The 19,265-nt window shown below is 47.1% G+C and overlaps 1 protein-coding gene across 2 annotated transcripts in view; it reads left to right on the top strand.

Annotated features, from left to right (window-relative positions):
* The first annotated feature begins 241 nt into the window (after positions 1 to 241).
* LOC127633557 (small G protein signaling modulator 1-like) overlaps positions 242 to 19,265 on the top strand; it is a 65,235-nt gene continuing 46,211 nt past the window's right edge. For both annotated transcript variants that reach the window (XM_052112751.1, XM_052112743.1), the window contains exons 1-2: positions 242 to 301; positions 406 to 449. In XM_052112751.1, coding sequence (XP_051968711.1) covers positions 283 to 301; positions 406 to 449 — 63 coding nt within the window. In that variant the 5' untranslated portion in view covers positions 242 to 282. The remainder of the gene's footprint in view (positions 302 to 405; positions 450 to 19,265) is intronic.

Below are 19,265 nucleotides of genomic sequence, written 5' to 3'. Positions count from 1 at the left end.
ATGATAATTAATGTCTTTAGGAGTTAAACTATAAACTATTAAACTATTTTAATAAGGTGAAAATTACTGAGAGCAGCTTTAAGGGCATGTGTCGCTTGAAAGCCTGGCTCAATCCGCTAGAGCTAGTCAGGCGATCAAGCGGTTAAATCTTTCCCTTGCTGGCACAATCATGCTTATTGGAAGATCACGTGATCGCGCAGTTCTGTCAGCCGGCGAAAGATAGAAGTGCGCGCTCGATGAGCTGTTTCATCCAGTCGATTGGTGAGCGCGAGAGACAGAGTCATGGCAACCGCAGCAGCAGGTGAGGCAAAATTCTCTTTTCATTTTTCCGAACACACAAAAAACACAATATCACACGTTGTACTGAATGTTTAACATGTTTTTCCACAATTCTTGCTTTTCTAGAAGCCGAGACCCGTCAGAGACTGCTGCGAAACGTGAAGAAGGAGGTGGGTGATAGTAAAAACAAATAAAGCCAAGTGAATACAAGGCTAAAAACAGACTGTCAAAATGCATTGGTAAAAATTAACCAAATAACACAAACGCGTTCATACCTAACCTTAATCAGAAGGAAAACATAAAAAAAATATATATTATTACATATAATTGTCTGCATATTGTTATATGTTGGTAAAATCAAGAATTTGGCAATATATCTCATTCTACAGTATATTGTGAATTCATTTGTTGTCGCATATCTGTTTTTCTCTGCAGTAGACTACAGCACCCTAATTTTCTTTTACATAAAGCACCCTTTCTTTTTAAAGTATTTTCATGGCTCTAGTAATAAAATAATGGGTGCCATTAAGGAGTATGGCATTTAGAAGAGCATTTTATTCAGGGGGATAAAGTTACAGTAATTTACTGTTTTCTGTTATGCTCTAATAGCCTATAATGAAAACATCTTATTACATTTACAAATCTCACTACAGATTCAAATGCATTCTCATATACAGATATGCAGTATGTAGTAGGCCTATACAATTTATTATTTTATAAATTTACCACTCACAGGTCAAATCATCAATATAAATGTGGTTTTGTGAGCTTTCGGCAGCTTTTTTGCATCCACAAGCACGTACTACTTACTACCCTTCTCACCTCCCAACTTCCAGTATAACATGCTAGTCTTCGAAAAACTGTTTGTTCATAGATTTTCTTTTTTGGGAATGTAAAGTACAGCAACAAAACTTGCTGATTTATTGTTGCTATTGATTGAAGGACAATCCTATCTCTTTAGGCAATGAAAATGCATTGTATTGTATGGTCGATGACTTTCAGTCATTTCATCTGATTAATAGGTTTGCGGTTTGCTTCAGTAATCCTTTGAGGTTAAAAGCAGTGCAGGTTGGATTTGTCTGTATGTTTAAGCATTTGCTCAATAGATTTGGACTGACTGTAAATAGGCGTGTGAATTTGTAGATGATTTCATCACTTCTCTCACAAACTACGTTTCCATCCAAGGATTTGTTTGTGAAAAAATCAACATAAAGCTGATGGAAACACAAATTATAGCAAAAAAGTCGACATAATAGTTTTCCGTTTAACTGTAGTGCATAAACTCTATGTGGATACATCAAATGTCGCGAAAAAACTGGTTAGAAACACAGTCTGTCTCTCGTTTGTCGGCCGCATACGTCATCGAGGCTGTCTCATTTTTTTATTTTTTTTTTATTGGAAATGCAAAAAAGTTTAACATTTGAATAAATGTAAGTTCATATACATAAAATGCATTGACAATAGAAAATAAATTTGAAAAAGAAAGACACATTTTTTAAAATTTTTTTTAAATGAAACGAGACATCCTCGATGACTTATGCGGCCAACAAATGCGACCTCCGGAGGACGCAGCTTTCTCTGTCGAGAAAATTGGCATTAACAAAAAAATGTAATGTCACTTGACAGAGTTTACCCCAATCATTAGCCTGTGTTAATCATGATGACAGTAGCCTATACATCCTTGAAAGCTAATTTATTGGAAGTTACGTGATTATGGATTGATCTTAACAGGATATCCGATCTGCAAACATGACACTTCCAGGAGTGCCAACACAAATATCTCGTATCATGCACATCGACGAGTGCACGAGAACAAATGAATGGCCACTCTTTGCGATAAATTTAATCATGGTAACCAACCATATATTTATTAAAGTTGCTTTTGCACACCATTCAAAATAATAGACGGCAGCCACGGAATTAGCCCACAATAAAATAAACATATAATTTCTGTGCAAAAATATGTTTTAAATAAAAAAAATATATACACAATTCTAGGAGAAAAACATCAATTATTGTTTAGTCTACTTTTGAATTTTTTTTGGCAAAATTCCCTGTATGAAATTAAACAAATTACCAAAAGAAAAAAGCACTACATTAAAAAAATAAGTTTACAAATGATTTTTTTTTTTGTAAAGACCTATATAGCCTTTTCTTTACACAAACGTATATAAAAAAAAAGTCGGCAGAATGACATTCTTAGAATGTTTTACACTTTTTTCAAGACAATAATCTATCAGAACTATTTGTCCAATGCTGAGTTCACTTTCAGAAAACGAGCTTTTGAACATTTTAAAATGTTTAAATATTTTAAATCTTTACCACGAGGAGCATTTGCTTAGCTTCTTCAGAAAATGTAAATTGCATTATGACACTAAAATAAATTTTAGATGAAAATCAAGTTCAGTTGGTCATTAAAAGTTACTCGACAAATATGCGGGACATAATGCAGTTGTGATGGCGATGCTTTAGATTAGATGATTGTTCAACATAGCCTGTTGAGTACACTATGTAACACAATGTTTGTTCCTGGGTAGTACGTGTTATGTCCTAGTATAGAAAATGGCTGTGTGGCAGGGCGGAGGGCGGGGCCGGGTCATGATCCTACACAGCCGGTCCCGTATTAGGCTAATTATGCCTCCGTGAGTGTTCGGACAACTGCTCCCTTTTGATTGCAATTCCTCCTCATCTGATTGCTTTTATTTGTGACATTCAAATGACAGTAAGCTGGCTAATTTCAATGAATTGTCTCAATACTCTCCCCATTTTACCAAAACATAGGCCATTTCAATGGAAACAAGCAGAAGACGGCAAATTTCTCAAAATTTGTTTATGCATTTTCACTTTGTAGATAACAAAATAGTGCGAAAAGTGGATGGAAACTAGGCTACAGTTAGCTTGTATTCGCTCTTACCCTGTACTCAGTGATTACAGGGTAAGATGTAAATCATCCAATGTGATTGGATGGTTTATGGTTTCCTTTTATGAGTTGTGATTGCAGCTGTTGATGTACTTACCAGCAGTTCTTCCACAATGGACTGTATACAGTGAGTTTAGTTGTATGGAATATTACTGGTTTCAAATGTAAATGCACTACTCAGTGTCTAATGCATCAGTGTATCCCAACAGACACATGAAATTGGATATTTCAGTGCTAGAAATGCATTATTACGATTGCAGGAACAGCTAATTAGGAATATGCATTATGATGCTCATAATGATTGTGTATCTTTGATCCATGCCATAGTTACAGCATATCTGCTTGAAACTTGCCACGTCCATATTCGTTTGCCATTTGCAGTACATATTTGGCTGCATTACCCTTTATAACAACAAATATTACAGATAGTTATTACTGATTTCACATTGCTTTTACAAGGAACACAGACAAAGCTGCAAAAAAGCTAATTCTGTGTCTGTCCACTATCTGTTTGTGTTCTCTCTCTCTCTGTCTGGCTCACACCTGTATTGACAAAAGGACAGGGGCATGCACAGACAACCTTTCCATACTCTACCCAGAAGCCCACCATTTGTTTATCTTTCCCTCCCAGCTTCGTTTAGCTCAGCTAGTTTGATTCATTGCATGTCGGTGTGTCCTTAAAGAGCCTCTTTCTGCATCTTAAATTGAACTATGGCTGTTTTTTCCACCTTAGATTATATAATGTAGATATAAAGGTCCTTATCTCTATGATTATTATCAATTGATATGGAATCTGGTGCTGAAAGAGGCAATGTCCCACACCCAGTCAATGTTGTTTTTGTGTCTTATTAACATTGATTAAAATACAGATCTTTTTTTTCCCTGGGGCTATTTCATAAACTGTTGCAAAAGATTTTAACCATTTCCAAGATGGCTTAATGGTTCAGTTGAATAGTAGTCACTTGGATTGGATGCTTTTTCACACATTGATAATCGGAAGATTTCCCCGATGATTATCAATATACGTATTTTGGGATTTTTTTAAATAAATAGGGCTGCTCGTTGCATGATATTTTTTGTCTTTTCAAACATTTCTTAACACAACTTTGGTAAAGTGTGAGCAGAAGGGTAAATTAAAGGGGGTCGCGCACCAGACACGTCTGGCTGATGACATAGCACGTTCTAAAATTTGAAACAATAATTTTCTACAAAGGTACACACACATTGATTGGCTTGATATTAAATAAAGCCCAACCGATATGGGATTTTGGAGACCGATACCGATTTTAGAAGGGGAAAAGTCACTGATTACCGATATGGTGGCCTATATAGTAAATTTTTGAGCTGGAATGAAAACAGACCTCTGTGGATTGTTCACTGATTTGCACTGATATGACTATGCAAAGGTACTCAGAAGGCTGCTTTCTTAAACATATATTTTTTTATCAAAGAATATTTGACATTATTATTATTTTTATATATTGTCAACAAATTCTAGAAATGAACACATAAAATAAAGAAAAATACAATCAATAGCTTAAAAAACATCAGTTCCCTATCTGTCACTCACTCAGCATTGTGTTGATATAGTGACACTAGGGGTTGCCCTTGGGAGCCCCAAACACTTATATCTTTGACAAAAGGCCAATGAGAATTGGCGAGTGGAATTTGCATGCCACTCCCCCGAACATACGGGTATAAAAGGAGCTGGCTCGCAACCACTCATTCAGATTTGTTCTTCAGAGCTGAGCGGTTGATTCGCAGTGCGCTGAATTTCACTGCCAGTCCATTCACATCTTTAAGAAGTGTATGCTGTTGGATATACGGTGCATTTCAGTGGCTTTCTCTCCCTCTGGATGATCAGGGCAGAGTATTGCCCTGGGTGCTTTGACAGCGCTAAAAGAGTATATATTTTGAGCAAAGAGTATATTTTCCTCTAAAAGAGCATGCATTGACAGACAGGGTCTTTTTAACGATGCCTTTCCATCTCTGTGTTATTCCTGGGTGCGGCCGTTATCTCTCCACCTCCGACGCCATGGTCACTGCCTCACATGCCTGGGCCCTAATCACGTTGAGGCAGCATTCGTGGATTGTTCATGTTCCCATTGGGAGAACATGACCCGAGCAACATTACAGTTGTGGCTTTCCTTCTTCCCGGGGAAAGCCACTGCAGCCGCCCCCCATGCCAGGCTGTGGCAGGGTGGAGGGCGGGGCCAGGTCGTGATACTACACACCTGGTCCTGTATTAGGCTAATTATGCCTCCGTGAGGTTTAAAGGCTGACTGCAGAGGGCCGTGCGGGAGAGAGAGATCGTTAGCGGACATGTCCGTCGTGTGTGTTTGTGTTGTCTTTTAAGTTTATCATTAAACCTATTATTTATATTGAAAAGCCGGTTCTTGCCTCCTCCTTGTCCATCCTTTAACTGTGTTACACTGGTGCCGAAGCCCGGGAAGGAGGAGGGATACGCCGTAGTAGAGTTCTCGCCACTAACGTCCACCCCAACGGAGCAGCCGCGGCCATCTGCCGTGGGACGAGGAGCCCAGCCGCCTGAATGAGGACGATGGCCGCCGACCGCGAGGGGAGAAGGGGCTCCTAGCCGACCGCCTGGAGCGGTCAGGGCCGCTGCCAGGGGCGCAGGAGTCGCATACCGGCCGCTGAAACACATCAGGGTTTAAGACCGGCGACCGCGAGCGGGGAGGGGCTCACTGGCGACCGCCTGGAGCGAGAGGACCGCTGCCAGGGGCGGGGGAGACCCCTTCTGTTCCCCGAGAACGTGGCGGCGTGTTCCGTCTGCCAGGGGCTGGAGGACTGCCTCGGATCCGCCCGGAGAGGCGCGGCTGTCATCTGATAAAGGGTGGAGGATTGGCCGAGGAACAAGCTGCGGCGTTTCGGAGAACTGGCGAGTAAGAAGTTTTTTTTTTCATCTCTCTCTCCTCTCTCTCTCTCACTGTCGCTCTGCGTTGGCCTTTATCCTCTTTTAAATTTTACAGTTTTTTGGGGGGTACTACACTGTTACAGGAAGTACCCCCATTTTAATTATTTCTGTTTCCCTCCCTTGTCCCCTCCCTCGCCCAGGTAGATGGGGATGACCTGCCGGCAGACAGCTGGAGGGCGCCTCCCCCAGGGAAAGAGGGGATGTACGCCAGGCCGGGGCTCCCCAGCCTGAGAGAACGAGGGAGGAATGTGGCAGGGCGGAGGGCGGGCCGGGTCGTGATACTACACACCTGGTCCCGTATTAGGCTAATTATGCCTCCGTGAGGTTTAAAGGCTGACTGCAGAGGGCCGTGCGGGAGAGAGAGATCGTTAGCGGACATGTCCGTCGTGTGTGTTTGTGTTGTCTTTTAAGTTTATCATTAAACCTATTATTTATATTGAAAATCCGGTTCTCGCCTCCTCCTTGCCCATCCTTTAACTGTGTTACACAGGCCTTCTACCTATGGGTACGAGGCCAGGTCGGTTGATGCTGGAGGCAATTTGGGGGCTCCAATGGGTACGGTTCCATCAGGTAATCCCCCTTGGGCCGCCGATTCCCCAGCATGCTCGTTTGCACAGTTCTAGGATGAGTCAGGCAGCTCGCCACAGTGCCAGTCTCTTTCGGTACTAAGGAGATGGATGAGGTTTCGATAACAGCATCGGAGAGCACGTTGGTGATGTTGGAACTCTGAGGTCTCAACTGGGCTGCCACCTTTGGGTGCGCCTGCCTAGTCTGAGGCCAATGCGGAGCTGACTGCCATGCTTGCCCGGGCTGCCGTGAGTGTCAGGTTGGAGTGGAACCCTCCACCCATCCCTGAGCCCTCGCAGCTTGACGATTGGTTCCTGGGTTCGGGGCGCTGCTCACCCCCCCCCCCCCACTCCCTCCAGGGCCTGTAGGACTACGTCATCTCTGGCGGCCAAAGACTACAGTGCTGCTGGTCTGGCTGCCTCCGCCCTGCATGCCATGGCACTCCTGCAAGTACACCAGGCCAAGGCACTGAAAGAGCTGCATGAGGGTAGCCCTGATCCCGACTTGATGCAGGAGCTGTACCCAGCGACCGCCCTCGCCCTCTGGGTGACAAAGGTCATGGCACGAGCACTCGGGCAGGCGATGTCCACCTTGGTGGTCCAGCAGCGCCACATATGGCTGAATCTGGTCGAGATGAAGGACTCCGATAAATTTCGTTTGCTGAATGTGGCCATCTTCCAAATCGGCCTTTTCAGTGACCCTGTCGGGGACTTTGCCCAGCAGTTCTCGGCGGTGAAGTAGCAGACCGAAGCCATGCAGCACATCTTGCCCCGGCCTGACTCAAGATCCCATACTTCCGCCGCAGCACGAGCCAAGTCCTTAAACCACCAAGGCAGCCACCATAAACCACCAAGGCAGCTTAAATCCGTGTCACATGCACATCACCTCCTCTGGAGTCTGTGGTGACTCAGGCAACATCCCAGCCTTACAGCGGACCCCTAGGTGGTCCAGCTGATTTGAAGCTGAGTCTGCGAAGCACAGGTAGACCAGTTTGCTTCCCTGGAATCCTCCCCTGCCCGGTCTGGAATTCTTTGATGGGGGCTCCCCTCGGCACAGATGCGTTGGCACAGAGCTGACCCCAGGGGCTGCGCAAATGTGCGTTCCTCACAATTAGCCGTCTTGCACAATTTGTGCAAGGTCAATGAAGACAAGGAACAGGTCACCCTTGTGGTGCCATACTGTCACACTCAGAATTGGTTCTCGGATCTCATGCTCCTCATGACAGCCCTTCCCTGGCAAGTTTCCCTGAGGCAGGACCTCCTTTCTCAGGGACGGGGCAACATCTGGCACCCATGACCAGACCTCTGGTATCTCCATGTCTTGGACGGGATAGGATGCGGAAGATCTAAGTGGCCTACCACTTGTGGTGGTAGACATAGTCACTCAGTCCAGTGCTCCCTCTAGGAGGCAGCCATATGCCTTGAAGTCGAGTTTGTTCACAAGTTGGTGTTCTTCTCAAGATGAAGACCCCCAGAGATGTGCAGTCGGATCAGTGCTTTCCTTACTGCAGGAGAGGCTGGAGGGGCGGCTGTCCCCCTCCACCTTGAAAGTCATCTCTTAGAATTTATGAAAGCAAACAAACCCAGTTACATTTTCCTAAAATCATACAGCATTATTATAGAGACCAGATTTTACACAGAAGGAAAACTGATATCTTGGTTCATAATAATTATTAAAATTATGCGAGAACAGTAAAGAAGAACAGCAATTTAAATACATTTAGAAACTATTACTGGAAAAATACCATAATTAATACAGTTAGTGTTTTTACAGTAAATCCATGGTAAATGTTTGTAAGGTATATGATGTGTATGTGGAGTGAAAATTCTTCTGATTCACGTGTGCTCTGTTTTTTTCTTTTATTATTATATCTCTGTCTTTGCTGTTTATAATGGCTGGGCTGTTTAACATGGATTTAAAGTTGTTTAATCAATGATACATTTGAAGTTTTGCATTAGAATTCAAATGTGGTTTGTGATCCTTAACACGCTTGACACAAGCTCAGTTTATAATGGTCTTGACCGGAGCTGATAGTTGTTCTGGGTAGCACTGTTCCCCTTCTGTCGCTCTCTTACGTTGTGTCAGAGAACGACACTAGGGGTCTCTCTTGAGCGCCGATATTCACCTCTGTACTATGAAAAAAGGCCAATGAGAGTTGGCAGCCAGTATTTGCATGTCACGCCCCCGGACATACGGGTATTTAAGCGGCGCAAATACGGGAGTTCATTCAGAAAATTTCTTCGGAGCCGATGGTCGTGTTTGCAGTTTGCTGCGTGACTACACACCGAGTTCCTGCTATCCTCTGCTGCATGCTGTTGGATTCTACGGCGCACAACAGCGGCTTTCTCCTGGTTGCACGGCTGTGCACTTCCTGCCCCTGAGCGCATCGACAGTTGCAGATAGAAAGATCTCTCACGAGTCTTTCATTCATAAAAGAGTGATTTTATTTAAAAGAGTAATTTCCTCTAAAAGAGCAAAACACAGCGGCGTGAACGTCCTTTTAAGGACGCGTCTTTTTAAAGATGCCCTTCCGCCCCTGTGTTGTTCCTGGATGCGGTAGAGTACTCTCCGCTTCCGACGGCCACAGGCGTTGTCTCGTGTGTCTGGGCAGTGATCACACCGAGGCTGCGTTTGTGGATGGTTCATGCTCTCACTGCGAGAACATGACCATGACAACGTTGCGGTCGCGGCTTGCTTACAATCGTAAGCAAGCCACTCCAGCCGCCCCGTGTCGCTCCTTCTTCCCACGGGATTGAGGACGATGCGGCTGGCGATGGAGGCGATTTGGGGATGGCAGCGGGTGCAGCTCCGCCGGTACGCCCCTCGGACCACCCGCGCCCCGGCACGCTCGTTGACTCCCGTCTTCGCTCGAGGTGGCGGCGACTCGCCTCACAGCCAGTCTGCCTACCCTCAGGCGATGGAAGCAGATGAGTTCGCCGCGACATCGGAGGGCGTGGGCTCTGACGCTGAGGGCTCCTCTGGGCTGCCGCCTTCGGGCTTGCACGCCCAGCAGGAGGCCGACGCGCAGATGTCCGATATGCTTTCCCGGGCAGCCAATAGCGTGGGCCTGGATTGGAACCCTCCATCCTCCCCGCAGCCATCACGGCTAGATGATTGGTTTTTGGGCGTGGGGCGCCGCTCACAGCCTCGCCCCCCCCAGTACCTTTCTTCCCGGAGGTGCATGATGAGCTGACGTCTTCGTGGAGAGCACCCTCTCCACTCGTCGTGCCACCTGCTCATCCGCCCTCGCCACCCTCGACGGCGGAGCGCGCCATGGGTACACGGAGATCCCCCAGGTGGATAGAGCTGTTGCGATCCATCTATGCCCCGGAAGCACTACCACCTGGCGGGGCCGCCCTGTACTCCCTTCCCGGTCCTGTAGAGCAACATCCTCGCTCACCGCGAAGGCCTACAGCGCTACCGGACGCGCCGCTTCCGCCCTGCATGCCATGGCTCTCCTGCAGGTCCACCAAGCCAAGGCACTCCGCAACATGCACGGGGTGGCCCTGATCCCGACACGCTGCAGGAACTGCGCTCAGCGACCGACCTCGCCCTGAGAGCGACGAAGGTCACAGCGCGGGCACTCGGGCAGGCGATGGCCACTCTGGTGGTCCAGGAACGTCAGCAGTGGCTGGACTTGGTCGAGATGCGTGAAGCCGACAAGACTCGCTTCCTCAACGCCCCTGTCTCCCAGTTCGGCCTCTTCGGCGACACCGTGGAGGACTTTGCCCAGCAGTTCTCCCTGGTGAAGAAGCAGACGGAGGCCATTTCTCACATCATGCCGCGCCGCAAGCCTGCCGCCACGGCCCAGGCCCCATCTGCTCGCCGAGGGCGTCCTCCTGCAGCCAGAAGATCTTCTGCTCCGCCCCAACCTGGGCCCAGCTCTCAGCCCCAGCGTCGAGCAAACCGCAGGAAGCGTACGCCCCCTGCCTCACGGACCCCGTCGAGGACCCGGAAGGCTCCCAAACGTCCCTGAGACAGCGGACCCAGAGGACGAGAAGTTAGCTCCGGAGATGGTGAGACCGCTCCGTCCCCCGGTGGAGGGCCGGGAGGAGAATCCTGTGTTTTTTCATTTGCCGCACCTCTGACGGGGGCTGCGGTACCCAAATTCTCAATAAAAGAGCTATTTCCTTTACCTCTGGGTCACATGGCCCGCAAATGCCGTTCTCACGGCACTTTTGTTTCAGGCCTCAACAGTCCCGGCGCCCAGGATGCGGTGCTCCCGCCCTCAGCTCCACGACTGTTCCCCGGCCGGCCGGTTCAGACGAGCCCAGAGGACGCCGACATCAGACCTCCTCCTCTGTCACGAACCCGCCCCTGCCGGGCGCGCGGAACAAGGTAAGTGCTTTGAGCTTATTCTCAGCACCAGAGCCTCGGGACGCCACAGAGCCTCCCGACGCTGCGTTACCTGTTCCGCACCGCTGCGAAGCCCCGCCGGGTACATCCAAAATACTTGTCCCCTTGGTGCCCCTAGCACAGAGCGCAGAGGCATGGCTTTCTCTGCCCAGCTCGTCACGCTGGCTGCACCGGACCATTCGACTCGGTTACGCAATTCAGTTTGCCAGGTCTCCGCCCCCCTTCCTGGGCGTTCGTTCCTCCGCAGTGCACGGCGAACATGCCCTCTCCCTGCGCGAGGAAATCGCCTCCCTTCTAATCAAGGACGCGATAGAGCCTGTCCCTCCAACCGAAACGAAGAAGGGTTTCTACAGCCCTTACTTCGTTGTACCCAAGAAAGGCGGTGGCATACGACCGATCTTGGACCTGCGAGTTTTCAATCGGACCCTGTCCAAACTCCCGTTCAAAATGCTCACCCAGAAACAAATTCTATCTGGCGTTCGGCATCTAGATTGGTTCGCAGCGGTAGACCTGAAGGACGCGTACTTTCACGTCTCAATTCGCCCTCGACACCGACCCTTTCTACGGTTCGCATTCGACGGCCAGGCGTATCAGTACAAGGTCCTCCCCTTCGGCCTGTCTCTGTCCCCTCGCGTCTTCACGAAGGTCGCAGAGGCGGCTCTTGCCCCGCTACGAGGAGCGGGCATACGCATACTCAATTACCTCGACGATTGGCTTATTCTGGCCCCCTCGCAGGAATTACTATGCGCACACAGAGACCAGGTGCTCGAGCACCTCCGCCGCTTGGGGCTTCAGGTCAACTGGGAGAAGAGCAAGCTCACCCCAGTCCAGAGCATCTCTTTTCTCGGTTTGGAGTTAGACTCAGTCTCAATGACAGCACGTCTCTCCAACGAACGTGCTCAGTCAGTGCTGGAATGCCTCGCTTCCTTCAAGCCAGGCACCGTGGTCCCGTTGAAGCGTTTCCAACAGCTCCTGGGGCATATGGCATCCTCCGCGGCGGTCGCGCCACTAGGGTTGATGCATATGAGACCACTTCAGCATTGGCTCCAGACTCGAGTCCCGAGACGAGCATGGCGCCACGGCACGCACGGCGTGGAAATTACCACTGCCTGCCTCCAAACCTTCAAACCCTGGATAGACCTCTGCTTTCTTCGGGCAGGGGTACCCTTGCAGCAGGTGTCCCGTCGCGTTCTGGTTACAACCGACGCCTCCAAATTGGGTTGGGGCGCCGTGTGCAACGGGCGCGCAGCCGCAGGCCGGTGGAACCAAGGCCCGCTGCGCTGGCACATCAACTGCCTAGAGCTGCTGGCCGTTCGTCTTGCCCTGAAGAAATTTCTTCCGATGATTCGTGGCAAACATGTCCTGGTCAGGACAGACAGCACCACGGTGGTGGCTTACATAAACCGCCAAGGCGGAGTACGCTCCCCACATGTCACAGCTCGCCCGTCGTCTCCTCCTTTGGAGTCAGCAGCGACTGGAGTCGCTGCGCGCCACTCACATCCCCGGCAAACTCAATGTGATAGCGGACGCGCTGTCAAGACAAACCTTGCCTGGCGGAGAGTGGAGGCTCCACCCCCAATCGGTCCAGCTGATTTGGGACAGGTTCGGCAAGGCCCAGGTAGACCTGTTTGCCTCCCAGGAAACCTCCCACTGTCCGCTCTGGTATGCCCTCACAGAGGCTCCCCTGGGGACAGATGCTCTGGCACACAGCTGGCCCGTGGGGCTGCGCAAGTACGCTTTTCCCCCAGTGAGCCTTCTTGCACAGGTGCTATGCAAGGTCAGGGAGGACAAGGAGCAAGTCACTCTGGTGGCCCCCTACTGGCCCAACCGGACGTGGTTTTCGGACCTCACGCTCCTTATGACAGCCCCTCCCTGGCGAATTCCCCTGAGGAAGGACCTTCTTTCTCAGGGACGGGGCACGCTCTGGCACCCGCGCCCAGACCTCTGGAAACTCCACGTTTGGTCCCTGTACGGGACGCGGAGGGTCTAGCCGGCCTACCTTTAGCCGTCATAGACACTATTAACCAAGCCAGAGCCCCTTCGACCAGGCATCTTTACGCCCTGAAGTGGCGTCTGTTCGCGAACTGGTGTTCTTCCCGAGCCGAAGACCCGCAGAAGTGCGCAGTTAGGTCAGTGCTCGTGTTTCTTCAGGAGAGGCTGGAGAGGAGGCTGTCCCCCTCCACCCTCAAGGTGTATGTTGCTGCTATCGCGGCCCACCATGACACGGTAGACGGCAAGTCTCTTGGCAAGCACGACTTAATCGTCAGGTTCCTAAAAGGTGCCCGGAGGATGATTCCCTCCCGGCCTAACCTATTTCCCTCCTGGGATCTCTCGGTCGTCCTGATGGGACTCCGGAGACCCCCCTTCGAGCCGCTTGACTCAGTTGGACTCAGGGCCCTCTCTCTCAAGACGGCCCTGCTGATCGCGCTCGCCTCCATCAAGAGGGTCGGGGACCTGCATGCGTTCTCTGTTAGCGACGCCTGCCTGGAGTTCGGTCCGGCAGACACTTTCGTGATCCTAATACCGCGACCGGGCTACGTGCCCAAGGTTCCTACCACACCCTTCAGGGATCAAGTGGTGAACCTGCAAGCGCTGCCCCGGGAGGAGGCAGACCCAGCCCTCTCACTGCTGTGTCCGGTACGTGCCTTACGTATTTACCTGGACCGCACACAGAGCACCAGACGCTCTGAGCAGCTCTTCGTCTGCTTTGGGGGACAGCAGAAAGGGAACGCTGTCTCCAAGCAGAGACTCGCCCACTGGGTTGTCGATGCCATTTCCCTGGCTTATCACACCCAGGCTGTGCCCCCCTTTGCGGGTCCGAGCCCACTCCACCAGGAGTGTGGCGTCCTCATGGGCACTGGCTAGGGGCACTGCCCTAGCAGACATTTGTAGAGCTGCGGGCTGGGCAACACCTAACACTTTTGCGAGATTCTACAATCTCCGAGTTGAGTCAGTTTCGTCCCGTGTTCTCTCAGGTACCGAGCCCGTAGAACTCGGTGACACGCCGACGATCTGACCGGGTGGATCGCTTGCACCCAGCGCCCTTCCCCCTAACCAGGGGAAACAGTGCGCCTTCTTCCCAGGAGATCCCAGGCTTGGGACACTGGTTGGCTCCTCCCCTAGCCCTTGCGGGTCGCAGTTCTGCGGAGGGACTCGCCGACCCAAACCACTGCGGGTACCGCTAGCTACCCTGTACTGGTATAGGGGCCCCACAGGTAAGGCCTCCTGCTCGGACTCCCCCTGTGTGTAAAACCACGGTTCTGTCCCCTCACGTGAGTTGACGCCGTGTTTCCCTTAGGCAGTCACAGCTGCCCCAGGTGCTGTGCTGTATGCTCCCCCCTCTTTGAGGCTGGTGCTACCACCGCACTACTGTTCCGCATAAGGCCTAGGTATAGGCCATGCGATGTATGTGCCACTCAAATTTGCCTCCCCTCCGGGTAGGTGTGGCCTCCGCAGGGTCTTCCCCGCCCTACCAAGGGCTAAGACCCCCTTCCCTCAATGCGTGTAAGGGCCCCGGCCGTAGTTGCTCTATGCGAGAAACATAGAGAGAAAAGAGGCCCAGCCAGGCTGGCCCGTTCCCATGTTGGCGGCCGTCACCTTGTTCCCCCTCCGGGAAACGATAAGGAGTCCTGATGGCTTAAATGGGGCATTGGGGAAGGGTACGTGCGGCTGATACAGTTGGTCGTTCTGCACGTAGGAATACCTGCTCGCTCCTGTATCAGCGGATCACGTACACGGCTCAGCGCATGGCGCTTTTTAAGTGGACCCCTAGTGTCGTTCTCTGACACAACGTAAGAGAGCGACAGAAGGGGAACGTCTAGGTTACGTATGTAACCTCAGTTCCCCGATGGAGGGAACGAGACGTTGTGTCCCCCTTGCCACGTCGCTGAGCCGAGCCCCTGTTGTGGCCGGACCATTTCCGGATCCTCAGAAAAATCCTGAATGAACTCCCGTATTTGCGCCGCTTAAATACCCGTATGTCCAGGGGCGGGACATGCAAATACTGGCTGCCAACTCTCATTGGCCTTTTTTCATAGTACAGAGGTGAATATCGGCGCTCAAGAGAGACCCCTAGTGTCGTTCTCTGACACAACGTCTCGTTCCCTCCATCGGGGAACTGAGGTTACATACGTAACCTAGACGTTTTGTTTCACGTTTGGAGAGCGTAAAATGCGCTCCAGGGGAAGGCTCATTAATATTCATGTGGAAAGGGCTAACTGATTGGTCAGTGAGACGTTCCATTTACCGTCCATCATACATTTTAGAAATCAGCTAGTGGGCCACGTGAAATAAGGTGGTGGGCCGGTTTTGGCCCACGGGCCTTGAGTTTGACACCTGTGTTCTAAGAGATTACTTAAATCATTAGGCTTGTTTCCTGCTGAACTCATCATTCTTGTTCAAATAATGTCCAAAATAAATGTATGCAGTTACAGTCTTCAGTTGGTTTTATCCCTTTTTTGGGGCAGGGGATTTTGGCTAGTGAAATGCTTTGTGCCTATTGACTTTGGAATGCCACAGTGGCTGGTGAGCCAAAAAGTTCATCTTAAACCCTGACACCACCACCGCTCAGCGCAAGGGTGTAGATTTGGCTTCAACATCCTCCCCATCACTCCTGGAATCTATGCCCCTGGCTCAGCGTTAATATTTTGCAGTGCCACGGAGTGCAACTCACATAGTTTTCTATTAAATTTGACCCAAATCTTTATCAAAGGACAAAGATTATTTACTCTAGCCATCACTGGATAATCTTTTGTGAACTTGTCTCATTCTTGTTTCATTAAGCCAACACAATGTATTTTTAGTTACAATGTATGTGGTTTTGTTGTTTGACAGCTTGAATGAGACATATTTAAGGCAATATACAAAGAAATTGAATAGTCACTTTGGTCATTCTTGAAGTACAAAAGCCTTCATAACTTTGGACTGCCTTCTACTTCGCTGCATCAGCTCGTTTTCTGTTTGTGATACCTGTGCTTTTACTACCCGCGACCCAGCTTCAGTAAATGTTAAATCACACCCTTGTGGTCTCCTATTACATCACACATTTAAATGGAAGGCCATTTGAGTGAATTGGAAAGCACGCAAATTAGGTTTGTAATTTAAATGTCGGCTAATTTTAATATGTCAATGCCTCAAAAATACAGTATATTGATCAAATATAGTGCTGATCAATAATCACTATATTGATTTATGACATCCCTAGTAGTCACAGTGCTATTACTAAGGGATCATTAAAGTTTATGCTCCATTTCAGCCTTAATCTGTAACGCTTGGTGCCCAAGGAGTCGCAGGAGTAGGAACTTTAAATCCGTTAATCATATACACTGGAGTGGAAACAAACACTAAATCCTAACATCAAACATTACCGTTCAAGGACTGACAACAACTAAACAAAACTAGCGGGTATATATACACTTCGAAACTTAATGAGGGAATGGCATACAGGTGGGGATAACAAGTGATTAGGGCAGTGGATAATGGGAAATGTAGTGCAGGAGAAAGCTTCAAAATAAGAGTCCTTGAACACCGTGGAGACAAACTGTGACATAATCAAATCATTTTTTTCCAGTAAGGCAAAAAGACAGCATCTTCTCAAACATCTCAAATATAGATAGTAGAGAAGGTCAAACCATCCTGCTTTTAACCTGGTAATACTGTCTTTTTTAAAAAAACAATTTCATGGCAGCATTTATTTTCACATAATTTTTTCAGTGATGTACGATTAATACAATGTAATTTATGCTTTTGGCCAGGAATAAAGAAATTTATTTGAATGTGTTATAAAAATTTGTGTGTAAGAATCCTCATGCCAAAAAGCAGTACACTTAAGACACTGGCAGCAGAACATGATAAACTTCCAGCCACTGAGAATAATTTACTCCTAATGAATTTGTATCTGACTAAACAGATGACACATTATGCTGATGTGGTTGTGAACTATTTATAAATGTGATGTATTTGAACAATTGGTATAAATTCTGCCAGGTCCAGCATATCTGAAAACCATCCAAACTAAGCCAAATGTTATTTTAGATAATAGATATATCCATATACAATGAAGAAAACAGCATCCTACACTATACCAAAATGATATGCATTAATTTAATCAAACACAAGCGAATACCATTTTTAAAGATTTAATTTATTGATTTAAGTTATGGAATGTTTTATTTGTTTAGACTGACTCTTTTATTTTAACTGTAGTATTAATAATGGACAGCTGAAAAGGGCATAAATGTAATGTTGGGGGTTTAGAATTTAGGTCAAGTTGTCTGGTAGCAACACACAAACTGAAGGTGATGAAATGTTTCACCCTTATCAGGCTGACTGATGAGGTGATATGAGATGAGTCATACTTCTGCTGACAGAAACGTCCTCTTAATATATTTTTATTATAAATTAAATTAATACAATAATACATTCATATTATTCAGAAATGATCAGTTGCATTATTAGATTTTTTTAAACAGTAATGTGTTAACATAGAACTGTTCAATGAGGTAAGTGTTCAAAAGCGAACATCAAATAATACATTATATCATAATTAGCAAAAACAGGGTAGTGTAGGATTCTTTAAAGGAAAAGGAAAGTAAGGTGTTAGGAAAAGAAGAGAGAAATACTGTATAAAATAAATAAATGGATGTGGAAGAGAGAAAGGGACAAATTAGGGTTAGGATTGGTAGTGATTTTAGTTATGATAATGTTGTTAATTTTTGTTTTAACAGATAACAGAATAGATCAACGTGAACTTACTTAATGTGTGGCGTGATCTAGAAGATAGACAGTAGTAAAAGGCAGTCCCTTTAACCCTTATACGCATACCTTGGGTCTTAATTGACCCGGGACCTCATTTTCGAATATATAATAAAATAAAGACCTGAATATGTATGAGTGTTTGGTGGAATTCTCATACATTTAAGGGTTAATCCAGCTTCGAGTATCAGAAAGTGTTTATTCTTTGGGCCATTTTGTAGACATTTATCTGTTAACATACCAAAATATGTTCAGCTTCATGTTAGCACCATGCATGTTTGTGATGTCATGGGAAATGTGTTGCCCAAGGAACATGAAATCCCTTCCTGTAGAGCCATATGGACTGTGGACAGATTTAGATCAGCTCCACCCACAGAGTTTCTATAATGGTGTGATATTTCATATTTTATATATTCCATGCAAATACAAACCTTTTCATATAATGTCTTTTGTATACAAAATAATTTGTATGCCTAAAAATGATTTAATAGAGCAGCGTGTGACAGGATCTTTTCTTTACAATAAGTTAAGACTTTATTGATCCCAGGAGGGAAACTGAAGCAGCTCTAGCTTGATAGCACAGATAATGAGAATCAGTAAATGCACGTCAGTTTTAATTGAATCGTGCTTTTGACAATACATATTGTTTCAAAGCAGCTGAACAGAAAATAGTGCCTTACAAATCCCCCTAATGAGCAAGCTCAGGGTGACAGTAACAAGGAATGAACTCCCCAAGATGCTTGAGAAGATGAGGGAAGATAACTTCTAGAGTTTTCAGACTTTGGGGGCTCGAGGACCCTATCCAGTACTACTAGTCATATGTTTATTTAATACAATATCAAAATTATTAAAATGTTAAATAATTATGTAATATAGTGTAAGATAATGATTCAATTGTAATCCAAATGAGTCCACCTTAAAGGAATAGTTCACCCAAAAATTTAAATTCTCTCATTATTCACTTAACATGATGGCATACCAGATGTGTATGACTGTCTTTCTTCAGCAGAATACAAATGAAGATTTTAAGAAGATAGAGCTTTTTCAGATCTTTATAATGGAATTACATGGGTGCCAGTTCTTTGGCAGTCCAAAAGTCACATTTAGGCAGCACTAAAGTAATCCACAATACTCCAGTCGATCAATGAACCAATAAATGTCTTCTGAAGCGAATCAATAGGTTTATGTAAGAAACAAGATGATAATTAAAACATTCACGATGCTGTTTGACATGTTCAAACTCTCACATGATATTCGTTTGTCTGTTGAAAATAAGCGGCGCTTCCGAATTCTCGTGTGAATCCACCGATGCGCTTATGTCACGCTTCACGTCAGCTGCTGGCAGGAAGCGCTTTTTAAAAGTTAATAACATTTTAATTATCTATTGATTTGCTTCAGAAGACATTCATTCAGAAGACAAATCTTGGATGGCATCAGGGTAAGTGAATAATGAGA

The sequence above is a fragment of the Xyrauchen texanus genome, chromosome 3 (assembly GCF_025860055.1).
Source record: "Xyrauchen texanus isolate HMW12.3.18 chromosome 3, RBS_HiC_50CHRs, whole genome shotgun sequence".
Taxonomy (NCBI): Eukaryota; Metazoa; Chordata; class Actinopteri; order Cypriniformes; family Catostomidae; genus Xyrauchen; species Xyrauchen texanus.
This window is presented reverse-complemented; position numbering and strand designations above follow the sequence as displayed.